At 42.4% G+C, this 17216-nt stretch overlaps 1 protein-coding gene across 1 annotated transcript in view; it reads right to left on the bottom strand.

Moving 5' to 3' along the window:
• Window positions 1–546: 546 nt before the first annotated feature.
• Window positions 547–17216, bottom strand: part of LOC132821747 (collagen alpha-5(IV) chain-like) — a 276828-nt gene continuing 260158 nt past the window's right edge. Inside the window, exons 50-52 of the mRNA XM_060834471.1 lie at window positions 16973–17087; window positions 15083–15255; window positions 547–959 (exon numbers count right to left, since the gene is read on the bottom strand). Of these exons, the coding sequence (XP_060690454.1) occupies window positions 884–959; window positions 15083–15255; window positions 16973–17087 (364 nt within the window). The 3' untranslated portion in view covers window positions 547–883. The remainder of the gene's footprint in view (window positions 960–15082; window positions 15256–16972; window positions 17088–17216) is intronic.

Here is a 17216-nt window from a genome sequence, read left to right as displayed (position 1 = left end):
TAATTTTAAAGATGAACTCTTGTAGTGTAGATTATAAGAGTCAACAGGGATAATTTCAAATTTCTATTGCCAAACAAAAAACAGGATAAAGGAAACTGACGATATATTTTATACCCTATCCAATTTATTTTGTCTACTGAAATCAATGTAAAATAAAATCAAACCATGTGTAAAATAAGAGAGGCAAATCACTTTTTCCACATCTCACCCACTGATTAATTTAAGATTAACTCTAATATCCCCAATATTTTGTAGAAGTGATACAGGTTCCTATATGTAGGTTCAGTATATACTGTGCATATAAAATTGTGGTCTGAATAACTACCAAAAATATAGATCACTGCAGATTGAAATGCTCTCTATTCCACAAGGTCAATGCCCTCATTTTAATTTATGGAAGTTTGGAATATATTTCTGTCCTAAGTGCACATAATTAAATAAATGCCATCTGTGCAATGTACTAGTGGCTTGGTGTTCTCTTGTGGTCTCTGAAAGTATTTGTCGAAATCATCAAATGACTGAAAATGATAAACGTGATACTCCATCAAAATGTTACACTAATTAGTTTTATTGTGCTGTGAAGATCAGTGGAATCCACATCTGTACAATTATTTGCATAAAGTATTTACCATTGCAAAAGCAAAAGGCAGAGTCTTTGCCAAGCTTTGTATCAGCACCATCACTTTACTATCAATTACTTTGTTGATGTGAACGTGCTCATAAATGTTACCAATATCAACAAACTGCCCAGCAAATTTAGGAGTAGTGTTTGCTACAGTCCAATCAGCACCATAAAATAGTAGCATTAGTTTATCTTCATCTCTGTATTAATACCTTTCAAACATAATTAAGAATAGCACCATTACACCCTTTGAGTCCAGATTTACTTTGTACAGACTTGACAGCGGCTTATTATGGATCGTAATTCTCCTGCCTTTAGCGTTTGTGGTCTGGGTTTCCTGCAAATAAATATAAAGAACTCCTTTAGATTCAATCCATTAAGTTACTGCAATTATGTTCAGTTAGCAGACAGGCTAACTATGACTTCATTGTGAGTTTCTGGGTTAAAGGAGACAATATTCTAGTGTTTGCTTGCCATTGAAGAAAAACACCATGTATGTTGCTTATAGAAGAAATGATCCGAAGTGAGGATATCCACTTACTATCCTCTGGTGGCTCTGTTTGCCGAGCTGGGAATTTTTGTTGCAGACGTTTCGTCCCCTGTCTAGGTGACATCCTCAGTGCTTGGGAGCCTCTGGTGAAGCGCTTCTGTGATGTTTCCTCCAGCATTTTTAGTGATTTGTATCTGCTGCTTCCAGTTGTCAGTTCCAGCTGTCCGCTGCAGTGGCCAGTATATTGGGTCCAGGTCGATGTGCTTATTGATTGAATCTGTGGATGAGTGCCATGCCTCTAGGAATTCCCTGGCTGTTCTCTGTTTGGCTTGTCCTATAATAGTAGTGTTGTCCCAGTTGAATTCATGTTGCTTGTCATCTGCGTGTGTGGCAACTAAGGATAGCTGGTCATGTCGTTTCGTGGCTAGTTGGTGTTCATGAACACGGATTGTTAGCTGTCTTTCTGTTTGTCCTATGTAGAGTTTTGTGCAGTCCTTGCATGGGATTTTGTACACTATATTGGTTTTGCTCATGCTGGGTATCAGGTCCTTTGTCCTGGTGAGTTGTTGTCTGAGAGTGGCTGTTGATTTGTGTGCTATTATGAGTCCTAGTGATGGCAGTAGTCTTGCTGTCAGTTCAGAAATGTTTTTGATATATGGGGTTGTGGCATGTCCTCATTCCGTTGTCTTTCTCTTAGGCATCTGTTGATGAAATTGCGGGGGTATCCGTTTTTGGTGAATACATTGTATAAGTGTTCTTCTTCCTCTTTTTGCAGCTCTAGTGTATTGCAGTGTGTTGTGGCCCTTTTGAACAGTGTCTTGATGCAACTTCTTTTGTGTGTGCTGGGGTGGTTGCTTTCGTAGTTTAGGACTTGGTCTGTGTGTGTGGCTTTCCTGTATACCTTTGTGGTGAATTCTCCGTTCGGTGTTCTCTGTATTATCACGTCTAGGAATGGGAGGTGTTGTCCTTTTCTTCCTCTCTAGTGAATCGGATTCCTGTGAGTATGGCGTTGATGATCCAGTGTGTGTTCTCTATTTCTGTATTTTTAATGATTATAAAGGTATCATCTACGTATCTGACCCATAGTTTGGGTTGAATTTGCGGTAAGACTGTTTGTTCTAACCTTTGCATTACCGCTTCTGCTATGAGTCCAGAGGTGGGTGAGCCCATGGGTGTGCCGTTGATTTGTTCATATATTTGGTTGTTGAATGTGAAGTGTGTTGTGAGGCACAGGTCCAGTAGTTTGAGTATGCAGTCTTTGTTGATAGGTTCTCCGTCTTGTTGTCTGTTCTGTATGTCCAGCAGGTTGGCTATTATTTTCCTGGCTAGGGTTTTGTCAATAGAGGTGAACAGTGCCGTTACATCGAATGAGACCGTAGTTTCTTCCTTGTCTATGTGTATATTTCTGCTATTATAGGACAAGCTAAACAGAGCACAGCCAAGGAATTCCTAGAGGCATGGCACTCATCCACAGATTCAATCAATAAGCACATCGACCTGGACTCAATATACCGGCCACTGCAGCAGACAGCTGGAACTGACAACCGGAAGCGGCAGATACAAATCACTATAAATGCCGGAGGAAACATCACAGACGCGCCTCACAGGAGGCTCCCAAGCACTGAGGATGTCACCTAGATAGGGGACGAAGCGTCTGCAACACAAATTCCCAGCTCGGCCAACAGACCCACCACAACAACGAGCACCCAAGCTACAAATCTTCTCCCAAACCTTGAACACCTACGGGCGAGAGAAGCTAAGACTTACTCTCCTATCAATATTATAAAAACATGTTTGTTTGAATTAGCTTATTAATACGTGTGAATACCTTAAACTGAATCTGTCCAAGTATCATAACAGTTTGGCAATAACTTATTTCTGCATGCATATTTAGTACAATATTTACGATGACCAGTCTAAAATGATGAGTGTATTCTTTATGTCATTGGCTGCACTAGTCTGGTCAGTTGTGATCTCCTCAATTTGAAAGTCTTTTAGGGAGAAAAGTGCTTTTACAAGAAAGAAAGGACAAGAGAGCTGAAATTGAGCTTCAGCAGGGACACAAATGATCTGTTCTCGAAATAAATCTGGGACCTTCTTTGGATTGTCCAACAGTTGTGAAAGGTACTTTACATGTCTGTAAGTTCCTTATTTTTTTCTTCCTATATGATGGCATGCAGGTTATGCTTTATCGGTTGCTTGATCACTTCTGCTTCAGACAGATTACTGTGATTAACTTGTAATGGTCAGTGTCATGGCCAAGATTGCTTCTGCCCAAATTTGTAATCAGCATAGCAAGGGCTACACGTACAGAATTTTGTGCTTACGTATGTCAGCAACAAGTAAAATATAAGTACCAGACTAATGTAATTGTTCCTTGAAGTGCCTTGCACTGCTCAGAAGTGGAGCCCACTTATTTAGACAAAGTAAAAACACTCCCTCTGCTCACACTGCATCTGCCTGCAGCCATTTTTCATTTTCATTCCACATTGTGATTTGGATGAGAATCGAAGACACAAGTAGTTCATGCTTCATAGCTTGCATCGGAGGCTTAGCCTGTTTGTCTAGGTGATTCCTCGTCCTGTACTACCTATAAAGCTCATCGGTTTTCAAACATTCTACAATACCAACAGACCCTTGAATGTAGCTCTTTGTCTCTCCACCGAGTCCCTAGCCTAAAGCTTTGTTGTGATGCACTGTCTCTCCATCAAGCCAGGATGATGGTGACCAGCCCTTCTCAATAACGTGTTTTCCCATGCTGTATCATCTTCCATCCTTATATGTACAGTTGCCCGTCTTTCCAGTTGTTGTCTTCTGCACACATTATGCTATCTCCAATTTCAATACATGACTTCTCTAACTTTCCCACCACAGCAGTGGCCTTTGATAGCCTTGAATTTCATCGCACAGGCTCTAAGACAAACCATGACCCAAATTCTGATGACTCAGAAGGACAATGATTGATCTCTGTGATGCTCTCCTGCTGACTTACCGCTAATCCCTGGACTGGATGGAAGTGGTCTGCAGGGCTGACCACGGCACCCTCGAGCAGATTTAAGACTGAATTCAGAAGGAACTTCTTCACCCAGAGGGTTGTGAATCTATGGAATACCCTGCCCAGTGAAGTAGTTGAGACTTTCTCAGTAAATGTTTTTAAAGTTAAAATAGAAAATCTTTTGAAGAGTAAAGGAGTTAAGGATTATGATGAGAGGGTGGGTAAGTGGAACTGAGGTCATGAAAAGATCAGCCATGATTTTATTGAATTGCAGAGCAAGTTCGAGGGGCCAGATGGCCTGCTTCTGCTCCTATATCTTCTGTAGCTGCTTTGACTTTAATACTGGAGGAAAAAAAATCCTGCATTTAATGAGGCAAGATTAAGTAATAATGAGATGTCTGTAAACTCCAATAGGCTCCTCATCACTCACTGGTGAGATTCTCATCAAGTTATTGAAACATGATGTGGACAATCAGAGTTTTTATCTCAACATCAGGAATCTAGTTTTTCCATTCTTCTCCTGTTTTCCCAACTATCTAGCCATTGCCTAGATCATTATCTGGAGGAATTCTGCTTAATGTTTTACATCTTAAGCTCTGAGCAGAAATTACAGATAAAGTTAAAAGATCTGCATGGAAATGCAACATCCATGAAAATGAAAATAGGAAGGAAGGGATTGTTGGGTCAGCGAATGAACTAACCAAATGCTAAAACAATCCTCACGGTTTAGCTCAACCAAGTACTCCTAACACTTTTGGATCATATGGCAACATGTCTCAGTGGATTTTTACTGTATCCATACTGCCATACTGCTTTTGTCACTAAGGTCACTAAGACACATTAATTATTTCCTCAGCAAATTGTGACATAAAATCACCAGCGGAGGGTTGCAAGACAAAGAGTTTTAACCTTTGTTGTTGTTGCCATATAACTCTTACAACAAATATAGTTAATCTCAACTGATGCTCATTAAGAGTTTTCTTTTTGTTCATTGGATATGGGCATTCCTAGAGAGGCTAGCATTTATTGCCCAACCTTAATTATACTAGAGAAGGAGGTGGCGAACTGTCTTATTCACCTGTTGCATTGGGATACCAATAGTGATTCCAACAAGGGAGTTTCAAGAATACAGGAGAATATAGATAGACTGGAGAGTTGGGCGGAGTAGTGGCAGATGGAATTCAATCCAGACAAATATGAGGTGATGCATTTTGGGAAGTCTAATTCTAGAGTGAACTATACTGCAAATGGAAGAGCCTTTGGAAAATTTGATGAGCAGAAAGATCTGGAAGTTCAGGTCCATTGTACCCTGAAGGCGGCTGTACAGATGGATAGAATGGTCAAGAAGGCATATGGTATGCTTGCCTTCATCGGACGGGGTATTGGTTATAAGAGCTGGCAGGTCATGTTAAAATTACACAAGACTTTGGTACAGCCGTATTTAGAATACTCTGTACAGTCTGGTCACCACATTACCAAAAGGATGTGGATGCTTTGGCGAGGGTGCAGAGAAGGTTTATGAGGATGTTGCCTGGTATGGAAGATGCTCGCTATGAAGAGAGATTGAGTAGGTTATTTGTTTTCATTTGAAAAAAGGAGATGGGGGCGGGGGGGGACTTGATTGAGGTATACAAAATCGTGAAGGGTATACTGAGAATGGTTAGAGATAAACCTTTTCCCAGGGTGAAGGATTCAAGAACAAGAGGTCACTTGTACAAGGTGAGAGGAGAAAGGTTTGAGGAGGATACACGCAGAAAGTACTTTACACAGAGGGTAGTAGGTGCCTGGAATGCGTTGCCAGCAGAAGTGGCAGAGGCAGGCACGGTAGATTCATTTAAGGTGCGTCTGGACAGATGCATGAGTACATGGGGAGCAGAGGGATACAGATCCTTAGGAATTGGGCAATTGGTTTAGACAGTGGATTTGGATCGGCACAGGTTTGGAGGGCCGAATGGCCTGTTCATGGGCTGTAAATTTTCTTTGTTCTTATTTGTCATTCCACATACAAACCACCTACTTATGCATCTGTCAACCACGAAGGTTGCCCCTCGTGTCCCTTTTAAATCTTTCTTCTCTCACCCTAAAAATACAACCTCTAGTTTTGAACTTCCCTGCCTAGGGAAAAGACCTTTGCTATTCACCTATGCCTGTATAAGGTCACCCCTCAACCTCCTACTCTCCAGTGAAAAAAAAATTCCAGCCGATCCTTATAACCTGAACCCTCCCTGTAATATCCTGGTAAATCTTTTCTGTACTCTCTCTAATTTAATAATATCCTTCCTACAGCAGGGCGGCCAAAACTGTACACAATACTCCAAAAGTGGCCTCACCAATGTTCTGTAGAACCACAACATAACGTCCCAACTCCTTTACTCCAGGTCTGAGCAATGAAAACAAGTTTGCCGAATGCCTCCTTTACCACCCTGTCTACCTTTGACGCCACGTCTAAGGAACTATGTACCTGAACCCCTACGTCTTTCCATTTGACAACAATCCCCAGGGCCCTACCCTTAACTATGTAAATCCTGCCCTGGTTTTCTTTAGATAAATGCGAATGTTGCATTTTGCAAATTAAACTCCATCTGCCACTCCTTGGCCCATTGGCCCTTTGTAATCTTAGATAACAGTCTTCACTGTCTATTATACTACCACTTTTGGTGTCATCTGCAAACTTACCAACCATGCTTATACAACATAATTCCAAATTAGGATGGTGTGTAGCTTGGAGGGGCTTTTGCAGGTGGGGTGTTCCAATGCATCTGCCTTTGTCCTTCTAGCTGGTAGAGGTCGTAGGTTTGGAAGCTGTTGTCTAAAGTCCCTTGGTGAGTTGTAGCTGAGCATTGTGTTAATGGCACACATTTTAATGCAAAAACAAATCCAGTATTTGTACAGAAAATGAAACATGTTAGGACTGAAATTCACTTTCAGAAGGATTGCTAATTTGTGCTTTGTAAATGGTGGACAGGCATTGGATAGATTGGAACAATCCTAGCATTTGATCTATACTTGCTACCACAGCATTTATGTGGCTGATCCACTTCAGTCCTTGTCAATGGTAGCCACCAGTTTGTTGATAATGGGTGATTCTGTGGTAGTAATGCCATTGGACATTAAGGGTGATATTTAGATTCTCTATTTGGCAATTGTAATTGCCTGGCATTTCCATGGCACAAATTTTGCCTAGGTCTTGCTGCGGAAGGAGGCTGAGTGTTTCAGTATCTGAGGTTTTGCAAATGTTGACAAATGTTAAGCAATCATCAGCAAATATACCTACTCTGAGAGAGCACTTTGATTTAAACACAGAAGATCCTGAAGGGTCTTAACCGAGTAGATGTAGAGACAATATTCCTTTTAGATGTCTCCCTTTTCTGGAAGAATCAAGAAATAGAGATGACTGTTTAAAAATCATGGGTCGCCTATTTAAAGGAGATGAGGTGGAACCCTTAATGTTCAGTGGCATTAACATCACTGAATCATCAGCAAATATCCCTATGCTGAGGGAGCACTTGATGAAGCAGTTGAAGGTACTTGTGCCTAGGGTGCAACTGAGATAATTGACCTTCACAACCACAACCATCTGTAGTAATTTTGACATATGTTGCAAACAACGATGCAACACAGTATGTTTAGCTATTTCCAGTTACTCAATTATTCCGAGACAGTTTAAACCTGATATAAGTGCAATATATTGATCGTAGAAATCCCAAAATACTTAACCTGCTTCCCAAGAAAATCATAACAGTTAAAGTTTCCTTAGTCTGTCTCTCATCAATATTTTAGTAAGTCCTAATGATTCATTAACTTCAAACTTCAAATGGGTAGCATGGTGGCACAGTGGTTAGCACTGCTGCCTCACCGTGCCAGAGACCCGGGTTCAATTCCCGCCTCGGGCTGCTGACTCTGTGGAGTTTGCACATTCTCCCCGTGTCTGCGTGGGTTTTCTCCGGGTGCTCCGGTTTCCTCCCCCAGTCCAAAGATGTGCGGGTCAGGTGAATTGGCCATGCTAAATTGTCCATCTAAATGTAGGGGTATGGGTGGGTGGCGGGTCGGTGTGGACTTGTTGGGCCGAAGGGCCTGTTTCCACACTGTAAGTAATCTAATCTAAGGACACATATTGGATGGCAGTGGATTGGTGAAGCAACATTCTTTACTATTGCAGTGTGATCAGCCTTATTTTGGGTCTAAACGATTTGCGCTCTTCCTAATGGTGAATTTCAGCCCTAATGTTTTTTTTTATTACAGTTTTGTTTGAGTAAATGAAAGTTTTCAAACTGAATTGGTTCCCAAATCACAAGATATTGGAGTCAGTTATTCATATGCTGTGTCATGTGAATTGCATAATCTGTGTGCTTTTCTATTTACTTAGTCTATTATGTCTGTTGTTGGACATAAGCAAAGAAAACATTCTCTGAAAATGATGGGACAGTGTACTTTGTGCACTATTTCTTAGACAGCAAAGGGAGTCCTTGAACCAGTGTCAATATTTCCATAAAGTCACTAAGCGTTTCAGTATTTCAAAGACAGTCCTTGTGTGGAAATGTTTAGAAACCACATAGAAACAACTTATCTATTACCATTGTATACCCAAAATATGCTGCTAAAAGTGACAGGATTGAGTTTGTTTTGAGTGACAGTGCAGAGCCATCTTAGGATGCTTCATCAATGACCATCCCTCCAAGGGATCAAAATTTGAAAATTTGCCCAAAGTTTGCATAACGTCTAGTATCATTTGCAACATCTAATGTAATGTTATATACGAAATAGGAGAAAGAGTAGGCCATTCAACAACTCAATCCTGATCTCCCACTCAATAAGAATGTGGCTGATCTGATTGTAATCTTTTGCTGCCTTGCTTAACAAGAACCTATTTACCTTTTCTTCAAAAATATTCAAGCATTCCGCTTCCATACCTATTTAGGAAGGTAGTTCCAATGACGCACAACCACCTTAAAAGAAAATGTTTCATCTCATCTCTTTTAAATAGACAAACCTTGATTTTTAAACAGTCATCTGTATTTCTCGATTCTCCCAGAAAGGGAGACATCCAAAAGGAAACATCGTCTCTAGATCTACTCAGTTAAGACCCTTCAAGATCTTCTCTGTTTAGTTATCGCTTGATTTGGAGATGCCGGTGTTGGACTGGGGTGTACACAATTAAAAATCACACAACACCAGGTTATAGTCTAGCAGGTTTAATTGGAAGCACACTAGCTTTCGGAGTGCTGCTCCTTCATCAGGTGATTGTGGAGGACACAATTCTAAGGCACAGAATTTATAGCAAAAATTTACAGTGTGGTGTAACTGAAATTATACATTGAAAAATACCTTGATTGTCTGTTGAGTCTTTCATCTGTTTGAATACCATGATAGTTTCACTTCTTTCATGTGTAAATCACAAAACCTTTTTTTTAAAAGTGGCATTCTCAGGTTAGCTCTAACAATGGGTGATAGCTAGACAATATGTTGAAGGTATTGGCCCCCTGTGTTCTGTCTATGCCATGATGTTTAGATTAATTCTAATCTAAAAAGTGAGATAAGAGTTTTACACGAATTCATGTAGTTTTTGAGCAAAGTACAATATAACCCTGCAAGTACAAATTCACCCACAAAATATATGTGTGCATGTGGGTCTTTGTGTGTCTGTCTGTCTGTCTGTCTGTCTGGGTTGTGGGTTGTGAGTGTGAGAGAGTGTATATGTGTGTGTAGTGAGTGTAGAGTTGTAGAGTGTCTTAAGTATGAGAGGGTGCATGTGAGAGTGTGGGAGTGTGTGTGGGAGTGTCTGTGCATGTGTGTGTAGGTCGAATGTCCTGGACCACTGAAGTGTTCCCCAATTGGGAGGGAACACTCCTGTCTGTTGAATGTTGTGTGGTGCCGATTCATCCGTTGTCATAGCCTTTGCTCGATTTCCCCAATGTACCATGCCTCAGGGCATCCTTGCCTGCAACATATAGGTGTATTGAATGGGCACCGCACAATCAACAGACAGGAGTGTTCCCTCCCAGTTGGGGAACACTTCAGTGGTCCAGGACGTTCAGCCTCGGACCTTCGGGTAACCATCCTCCAAGATGGACTTCGGGACAGGCAGCAGAGGAAAGTGGCTGAGCAGAGGCTGATAGCTAAGTTCGGTACCCATAGGGAGGGCCTCAACCGGGACCTTGGGTTCATGTCGCATTACAGGTGATCACCATTGCACTACACACGCACATAGACACTCCTACACATACATACATACACACACACGCACCCACACACTCCTATACACATACACGTGGACACACATATGCACAGACACGCACACACACCCTTACAGACATACACACTCACACAGGCATCCTCTCAGACCATTCTACACTCATGCACATACATATACACTTTCTGTCACAGACACTCACAACCCCCCACCCCAGATACACAAACACACACTCCCACATGCACCCTCTCACATTTAAGACACTCTACACTCACTACACACACATATACACCCTCTCTCACACTCACAATCTCCAACCCAGACAGACACACACACAGACAAAGACCCACATGTACACATATATGTTGTGGGGTGAATTTGTACTTGCAGAGTTACATTGTACTTTGCTCAAAAACTGCATGAATCCTTGTAAACCTCTGAGCTCAAAAACTGCATGAATTCACCTTTTTAGATTAGAATCAATCTAAATGTCATGGCATAGACAGAGAACACAGGGGCCTAACAGCTTCAACATACGAGGTAAAAACAATGACTGCAGATGCTGGAAACCAGATTCTGGATTAGTGGTGGTGGAAGAGCACAGCAGTTCAGGCAGCATCCGAGAAGCAGCGGAATCGACGTTTCGGACAAAACCCTTCATCAGGAATAAAGGCAGAGAGCCTGAAGCGTGGAGAGATAAGCTAGAGGAGGCTGGGGGTGGGGAGAAAGTGGCATAGAGTACAATAGGTGAGTGGGAGGGGATGAAGGTGATAGGTCAGGGAGGAGAGGGTGGAGTGGACAGGTGGAAAAGGAAACAGGCAGGTAGGACAAGTCCGAACAAGTCACGGGGGCAGTGCTGAGCTGGAAGTTTGGAACTAGGGTAAGGTGGGGGAAGGGGTCCGGACAAGTCATGGGGACAGTGCTGAGCTGGAAGTTGTCTAGCTATCACCCATTGTTACAGCTAACCCAAGAATGCAACTTTTTAAAAAAAAATGGTTTTGTGATTTACACATGAAAGAAGTGAAACTGTCATGGTATTCGAACATACGAAAGACTCAACAAACAATCAAGGTATTTTTCAACGTATAATTTCAGTTACATCACACTGTAAATTTTTGCATATGTGTGGCCGTGTGTATGTGTATGTGTATATGGAGTTTGCACATTCTCCCTGGGTCTGTGTGGGTTTCCTCCGGGTGCTCCGGTTTCCTCCCACAGTCCAAAAAAATGTGTGCAGGTTAGGTGAATTGGCCGTGCTAAATTGCTTGTAGTGTTAGGTGAAGGGGTAAATGTAGGGGAGTGGGTCTGGGTGGGTTGCTCTTCGGAGGGTCAGTGTGGACTTGGGCCGAAGGGCCTGTTTCCGTACTGTAAGTAATCTAATCTAAATTCTGTGCCTTAGAATTGTGTCCCCCACAATCACCTGATGAAGGAGCGTCGCTCCGAAAACTAGTGTGCTTCCAATTAAACCTGTTGGACTATAACCTGGTGTTGTGTGATTTTTAACTCTGTACACCCCAGTCCAACACCGGCAACTCCAAGTCATGGATATTATGCACAGTACTCTAGATATGACATCATTGCCACTCTGTATAACTAAAAATTAACCTTCCTACTTTTATATTCAACTCCCCCTACAATAACTGAAAACATTCGATCAGCTTTTCTAATTCCTCACTATACTAACCTTCTGTATTAATGCATGAAGATATACAATTATTTTGCACTTAGAATTTTACAATCTCTCACCATTTAGATAATATGTTTCCTTTTTATTCTTCCTACCAAGATGAATAATTCCCCTTTTCCCAAATTATTCTCCTAAACTACAACTTTTTTCTAGATTCCTTATACACTGACATTCATACGTTGAATAAGGCAGCAAAGGATTTTCTGAAGTCTTTATTCAAAATCTATAGTTAGCATAAACATTGGTTTGCACCTTTTGCTGCCCAGTAGCCAACACCCCAGTGGGGAACAACTCAGTTTTTCTGAAAAGAATCTCACCAAACTGCCCAATTGATAAATTAAACAAACAGCAAATTTCAAGTATCATTTATCAGGGGTTGTGTGATAATAACAAAAACATAAAAAGGGTAGAAAACACTAGAATCTTAAAATCCCTGCAGTGTGGAAACAGTGTGGGCGGCACGGTGGTTATGGGCGGCACGGTGGCACAGTGGTTAGCACTGCTGCCTCACAGCGCCTGTAGACCCGGGTTCAATTCCCGACTCAGGCGACTGACTGTGTGGAGTTTGCACGTTCTCCCCGTGTCTGCGTGGGTTTCCTCCGGGTGCTCCGGTTTCCTCCCACAGTCACAAAGATGTGCGGGTCAGGTGAATTGGCCAAGCTAAATTGCCCGTAGTGTTAGGTAAGGGGTAAATGTAGGGGTATGGGTGGGTTGCGCTTCGGCGGGTCGGTGTGGACTTGTTGGGCCGAAGGGCCTGTTTCCACACTGTAAGTCTAATCTAAAGTCTAATCTAAAAATCTAAAGGCCCTTTGGCCCAGCAAGTCCACATTGATCCTTCAAAGAGCAACTCACCCAGATCCACTCCCCCACCCACTATCCTATATTTAGCCTGATTAGTACACATAAACTACACATCCCTGAACACTATGGGCAATTTAAGCATGGCCAATTCACCCTAACCTGCACATCTTTAGATTGTGGGAGGAAACTGAAGCACCCGCAGGAAACCCACGCAGACACAGGGTGATTGTGCAAACTCCACACAGAGAGTTGTTCGAGGCTGGAATCAAACCCGGGTCAATGACGCTGTGAATCAGCAGTGCTAACCAGGGAGGGAGCAAAATCAAAATATTGTCAGAGATAAGAGATAATACACTCCAGTCCCCTTGCAGTGCCCATCTCTCTTTAAATATTTAAAGAATACTGGCAGACACCTCATGCTCTCTCTCCAAGGACACCTGAGCATGTACCTTTTGAACTCAGGTCTTTTGAAAAGCCCACCATCAATCATGATTTGGAGGTGCCGGTGTTGGACTGGGGTGTACAAAGTTAAAAATCACACAACACCAGGTTATAGTCCAACAGGTTTAATTGGAAGCACACTAGCTTTCGGAGCAACGCTCCTTCATCAGGTGATTGTGGAGGGCTCGATCGTAACACAGAATTTCTAGCAAAAATTTGCAGTGTGATGTAACTGAAATTATACATTGAAAAATTGATTGTCTGTTAAGCCTTTCATCTGTTAGAATACAGTGATAGTTTCACTTCTTTCATGTGTAAATCACAAACCCCTTTTTTTTTAAAGTTGCATTCTCGGGTTAGCTGTTAACGATGATAGCTAGACAAGATGTTGAAGGTGTTGGGGGGGCGACGGGGCTGGGGGTAGGTAACTGAGTGTGCAATAGATTGATGGAGGTGGGGATAAAGGTGATAGGTTGGAGGGGAGGGTAGTGCAAATAGGTGGGAAGGAAGATGGACAGGTGGGACAGGTCATAAGGATGGTGCTGAGCTGGAAGGTTGGAACTGGGGTAAGATGGGAGGAGGCGAAATGAGGAAACTGGTGAAATCCACATTGATGCCATGGGGTTGGACGGTCCCAAGGCAGAAGAAGAGGCAGTTTTCTTCCAAGCTTCATCAGTAAGGTAGTGGTGATGGAGGAGGCCTAGTACCTGCGTGTCCTCGGGCGGAGTGGGAGTGGGAGGGAGATTTGAAGTGTTCGGCCAGAGGACGCTGGGGTTGGTCGGTACGGGTATCCCACAGATGTTCTCTGAAGCACTCTGCGAGTAGGCATCCTGTCTCCCCAGTCTAGAGAAGACTGCATTGGGAGCAACGGATACAGTAAGTGCAGGTGAAATTTTGATGGATGTGGAAGGTTCCTTTGGGGCCTTGGATGGAAATGAGGGGGGAAGCATGGGAGCAGGTTTTACACTTCCTGAGATGGCAGGGGAAGGTGCCAGGAAGGGAAGGTGGGTTGTTGGGGGATGTGGACCTGACAAGGTAGCCACAGAGTGAATGGTGGGGAGAGAAATACATATCTGATGGTGGGGTTTGTTGGTATATGGTAGAAATGGCCGAGGATGATGTGATACATGAGGAGGTTGGTGGAGTAGAAGGTGAGGACCGGGTGTTCTGTCCTTGTTGCGGTTGGAGGAGTGGTGTTCGAGGGCAGAAGTGTGGGACGTGGATGAGAATCGCTGGAGGGCATCATCAACCACGTGGGAGGGGAAATTGCGGTCTTTAAAGGAAGCCATCTGGTGTGTTCGCTGGTGGAACTAGTTCATTGGAAGCAGATGCGGCGGAAGCACAAGAATTGGGAATAATGGATAACATTTTGTAGGAGGAGGTGTAATCCAGGTAGCTGTGGGAGTTGGTGGGTTTGTAGAAGATGTCAGTGTTGAATTGGTCACAGTCGATAGAGATGGAGATGTCCAGGTGAATTTAACGTCGGGATGGAATGTGTTGGTGAAGTTGATGAACTGTTCAACCTCCTCATGGGAGCATGAGGTGACATCGATGCAGTCATCAATGTAGCGGAGGAAAAGGTGGGGAGTGGTGCTGGTGTAACTGCAGATTTTGTAGAAAGCCTACAATGTATAGACTGTAGCAGTACAAGAAGGCAGTTCCTATCTCCCTTCTCAAAGACAATCAAGAATAGAGAAAATATGTGCTGGCCTTGTTAGCAATGCCCAATGGAGAATTCGCAGCCTGCTTTACACTTGCTGAGTTATTTATTAAATGAAAATAAACATCGAATGAGGTGGGAGACATATTCACATGTAACAACCATATTAAACCTGTCTGTGGTGCTGCTTTCATACCTGAACATCTGTGAGGGATCTAACGTCGCCAGCCAAAAACTGTAGGTATTTGCATAATAGTTGCATGTTCCCCTTCCATGACACTCAATAAAGGGGGCAACGCGAAATTCTTCTAAACAGGAGCCAGGTGAAGCCAGTGCTTGGCCTGATCCCTCTGCACCTGAGCTTCTGTGCTAGGGTTGGAGAGGAAAAAAGAATGTTAGTTTTATGAAAAACACTGACGTTTGACTCCACTTTTGTTTTTATCCCCTTTCCTAACATGAATTCTCATGGTCACAGTAATCCTCCATTGCTTTCTGTGACTTTTTGTGATAGGTGAATACTCTCTGATTTCCTTTATCACTGCATTCCTCCAATTCTGACCTCTTGAGTATCCCCAGTTTTAGTTGTTTTGTGATTGATGGTTGTTCAGTTGATAAAGCTTTATGCATTGGAATTCTTTCCCTGAAGTCATACAGCTTAGACACAGGCCCTTTGGCCCACTGTGTCTGCACTGACCAGCAAATACCAAACTACACTAATGCCATTTACCTCAATTAGTCTATAGCCTACTGACGTTTTAACTGTTCATCCAGATGCTTCTTAAATGTTTTGAGAGTACCTGCCTCCACTACACTCTCAGGCAGCAAGTTCTATATTTCTGCCACCTTCTCGATCTTTTTTCCACAGATCCCCTTTGAAACATTTACTGATGTCCTTAAACTGATGTCCTGTGGTCTTAGACTTGTCTTCCATGGGGATAAGATCCTCACAATCTACCATATCTATGCCTCTAATTTTATACATCTCAATCAGATTGCCTGTCAGCCTCCTTTACTCCAAGGAAAACAAATTCAGCCTATCTAGTCTCTCCTCATTAACTTAGACTTGCCATCCCAGGCGATATCTTCGTGACTCTCCTCTGCACCCTCTCCAGTGTAACCACATCCTTCTGATTGTGTGGTGAACAGTACTCTGTCTGTGGCCTAACCAATGTTTTATAAAGTTTTTACAAGACTTCCTTGCTCCTAGATGTTATCCCTTGGGTAATGAAGGGCAGCCATTCTATATGCCTTCTTCACCACCCAATCCAGCTATGCTGACATCTTCAAGAATCAATGGAGTTGTACACTTTGTTTCTCTATACTCCCTGGGCACCTTCCAGTCATTGTGTATATCCTTCCCTCATTAGACCTCCCAAAATGCATCATCTTTCTTTTATCAGAGTTAAATTTTGACTGCCGTTGCTCTACCCGGTTCACCAGCTGATCAATATCAGACTAATAGAGACCATCTCCTTATATAATCAACACCACCAATTTCCTGTATTCTATGAACTTACACATTTAAAATGTTTATGTACATAACAAACAGCAAGGGTCCCAGCATCGATCCCTGCAGTACACTGCTGGTCACAGGCTTCCAATCACAAAACCCCCTTCCAGCGTCACTCTTTTCCTACTGTTTGCTAGCCACTTTTATATCCACTTTGGATCCCATGGACTGTTACCTTTAGACTTGCCTTTCATGTCGAATCTTGTCAAAGGTTTTACTGAAGTCCATGTAAATTCCATTTGCTGCACTACCCTCATCAATATATTTAATCACCTTTTCAAAAAAAACTCAATCATGATCTCCCTTGAACTAATCTGTGTTGACTATCCCTGATCAATCCCTGCTTTTCCAAGTATTGATTAATCCTGTCCCTTTTTTTTTGTGATGTCTTCCTAACATTTCTTCTGAAAATTATTCCTTAAAATCTACCCTTTTAACCAAAGTCTTGCTGATGTGCCTGATTACATTCCTTTCAGTCTGTCAAAATTTCTATGTTGTAATTTTCCTGTGAAGGTCTTAGGATTACTTATACTAAAGGCACTGTATAAAAATACAAGCTGTTGTTTGTGTACCTACCATTACAAAAGAATAGCCTATCCACAAAGACTTCCAGCCCCTTGGGCATGGTGGGATCTGAACAGTTTGACTATGAACAGCAAAGACCATTGCAGGACTTTCACAAACAATACATCTGGAAACAAGACACATGTTCTGTTAGCATGGACATATATGTATGTGTGTCACTTAAATTACCTTAATCTAAAGTTGTTATTTAGCAGTAAATTCTTCATATAGAGTCATAGAGTTGTACAGCATGGAA

This window comes from Hemiscyllium ocellatum, chromosome 13 (assembly GCF_020745735.1).
Source record: "Hemiscyllium ocellatum isolate sHemOce1 chromosome 13, sHemOce1.pat.X.cur, whole genome shotgun sequence".
NCBI classification, from domain to species: domain Eukaryota; kingdom Metazoa; phylum Chordata; class Chondrichthyes; order Orectolobiformes; family Hemiscylliidae; genus Hemiscyllium; species Hemiscyllium ocellatum.
This window is presented reverse-complemented; position numbering and strand designations above follow the sequence as displayed.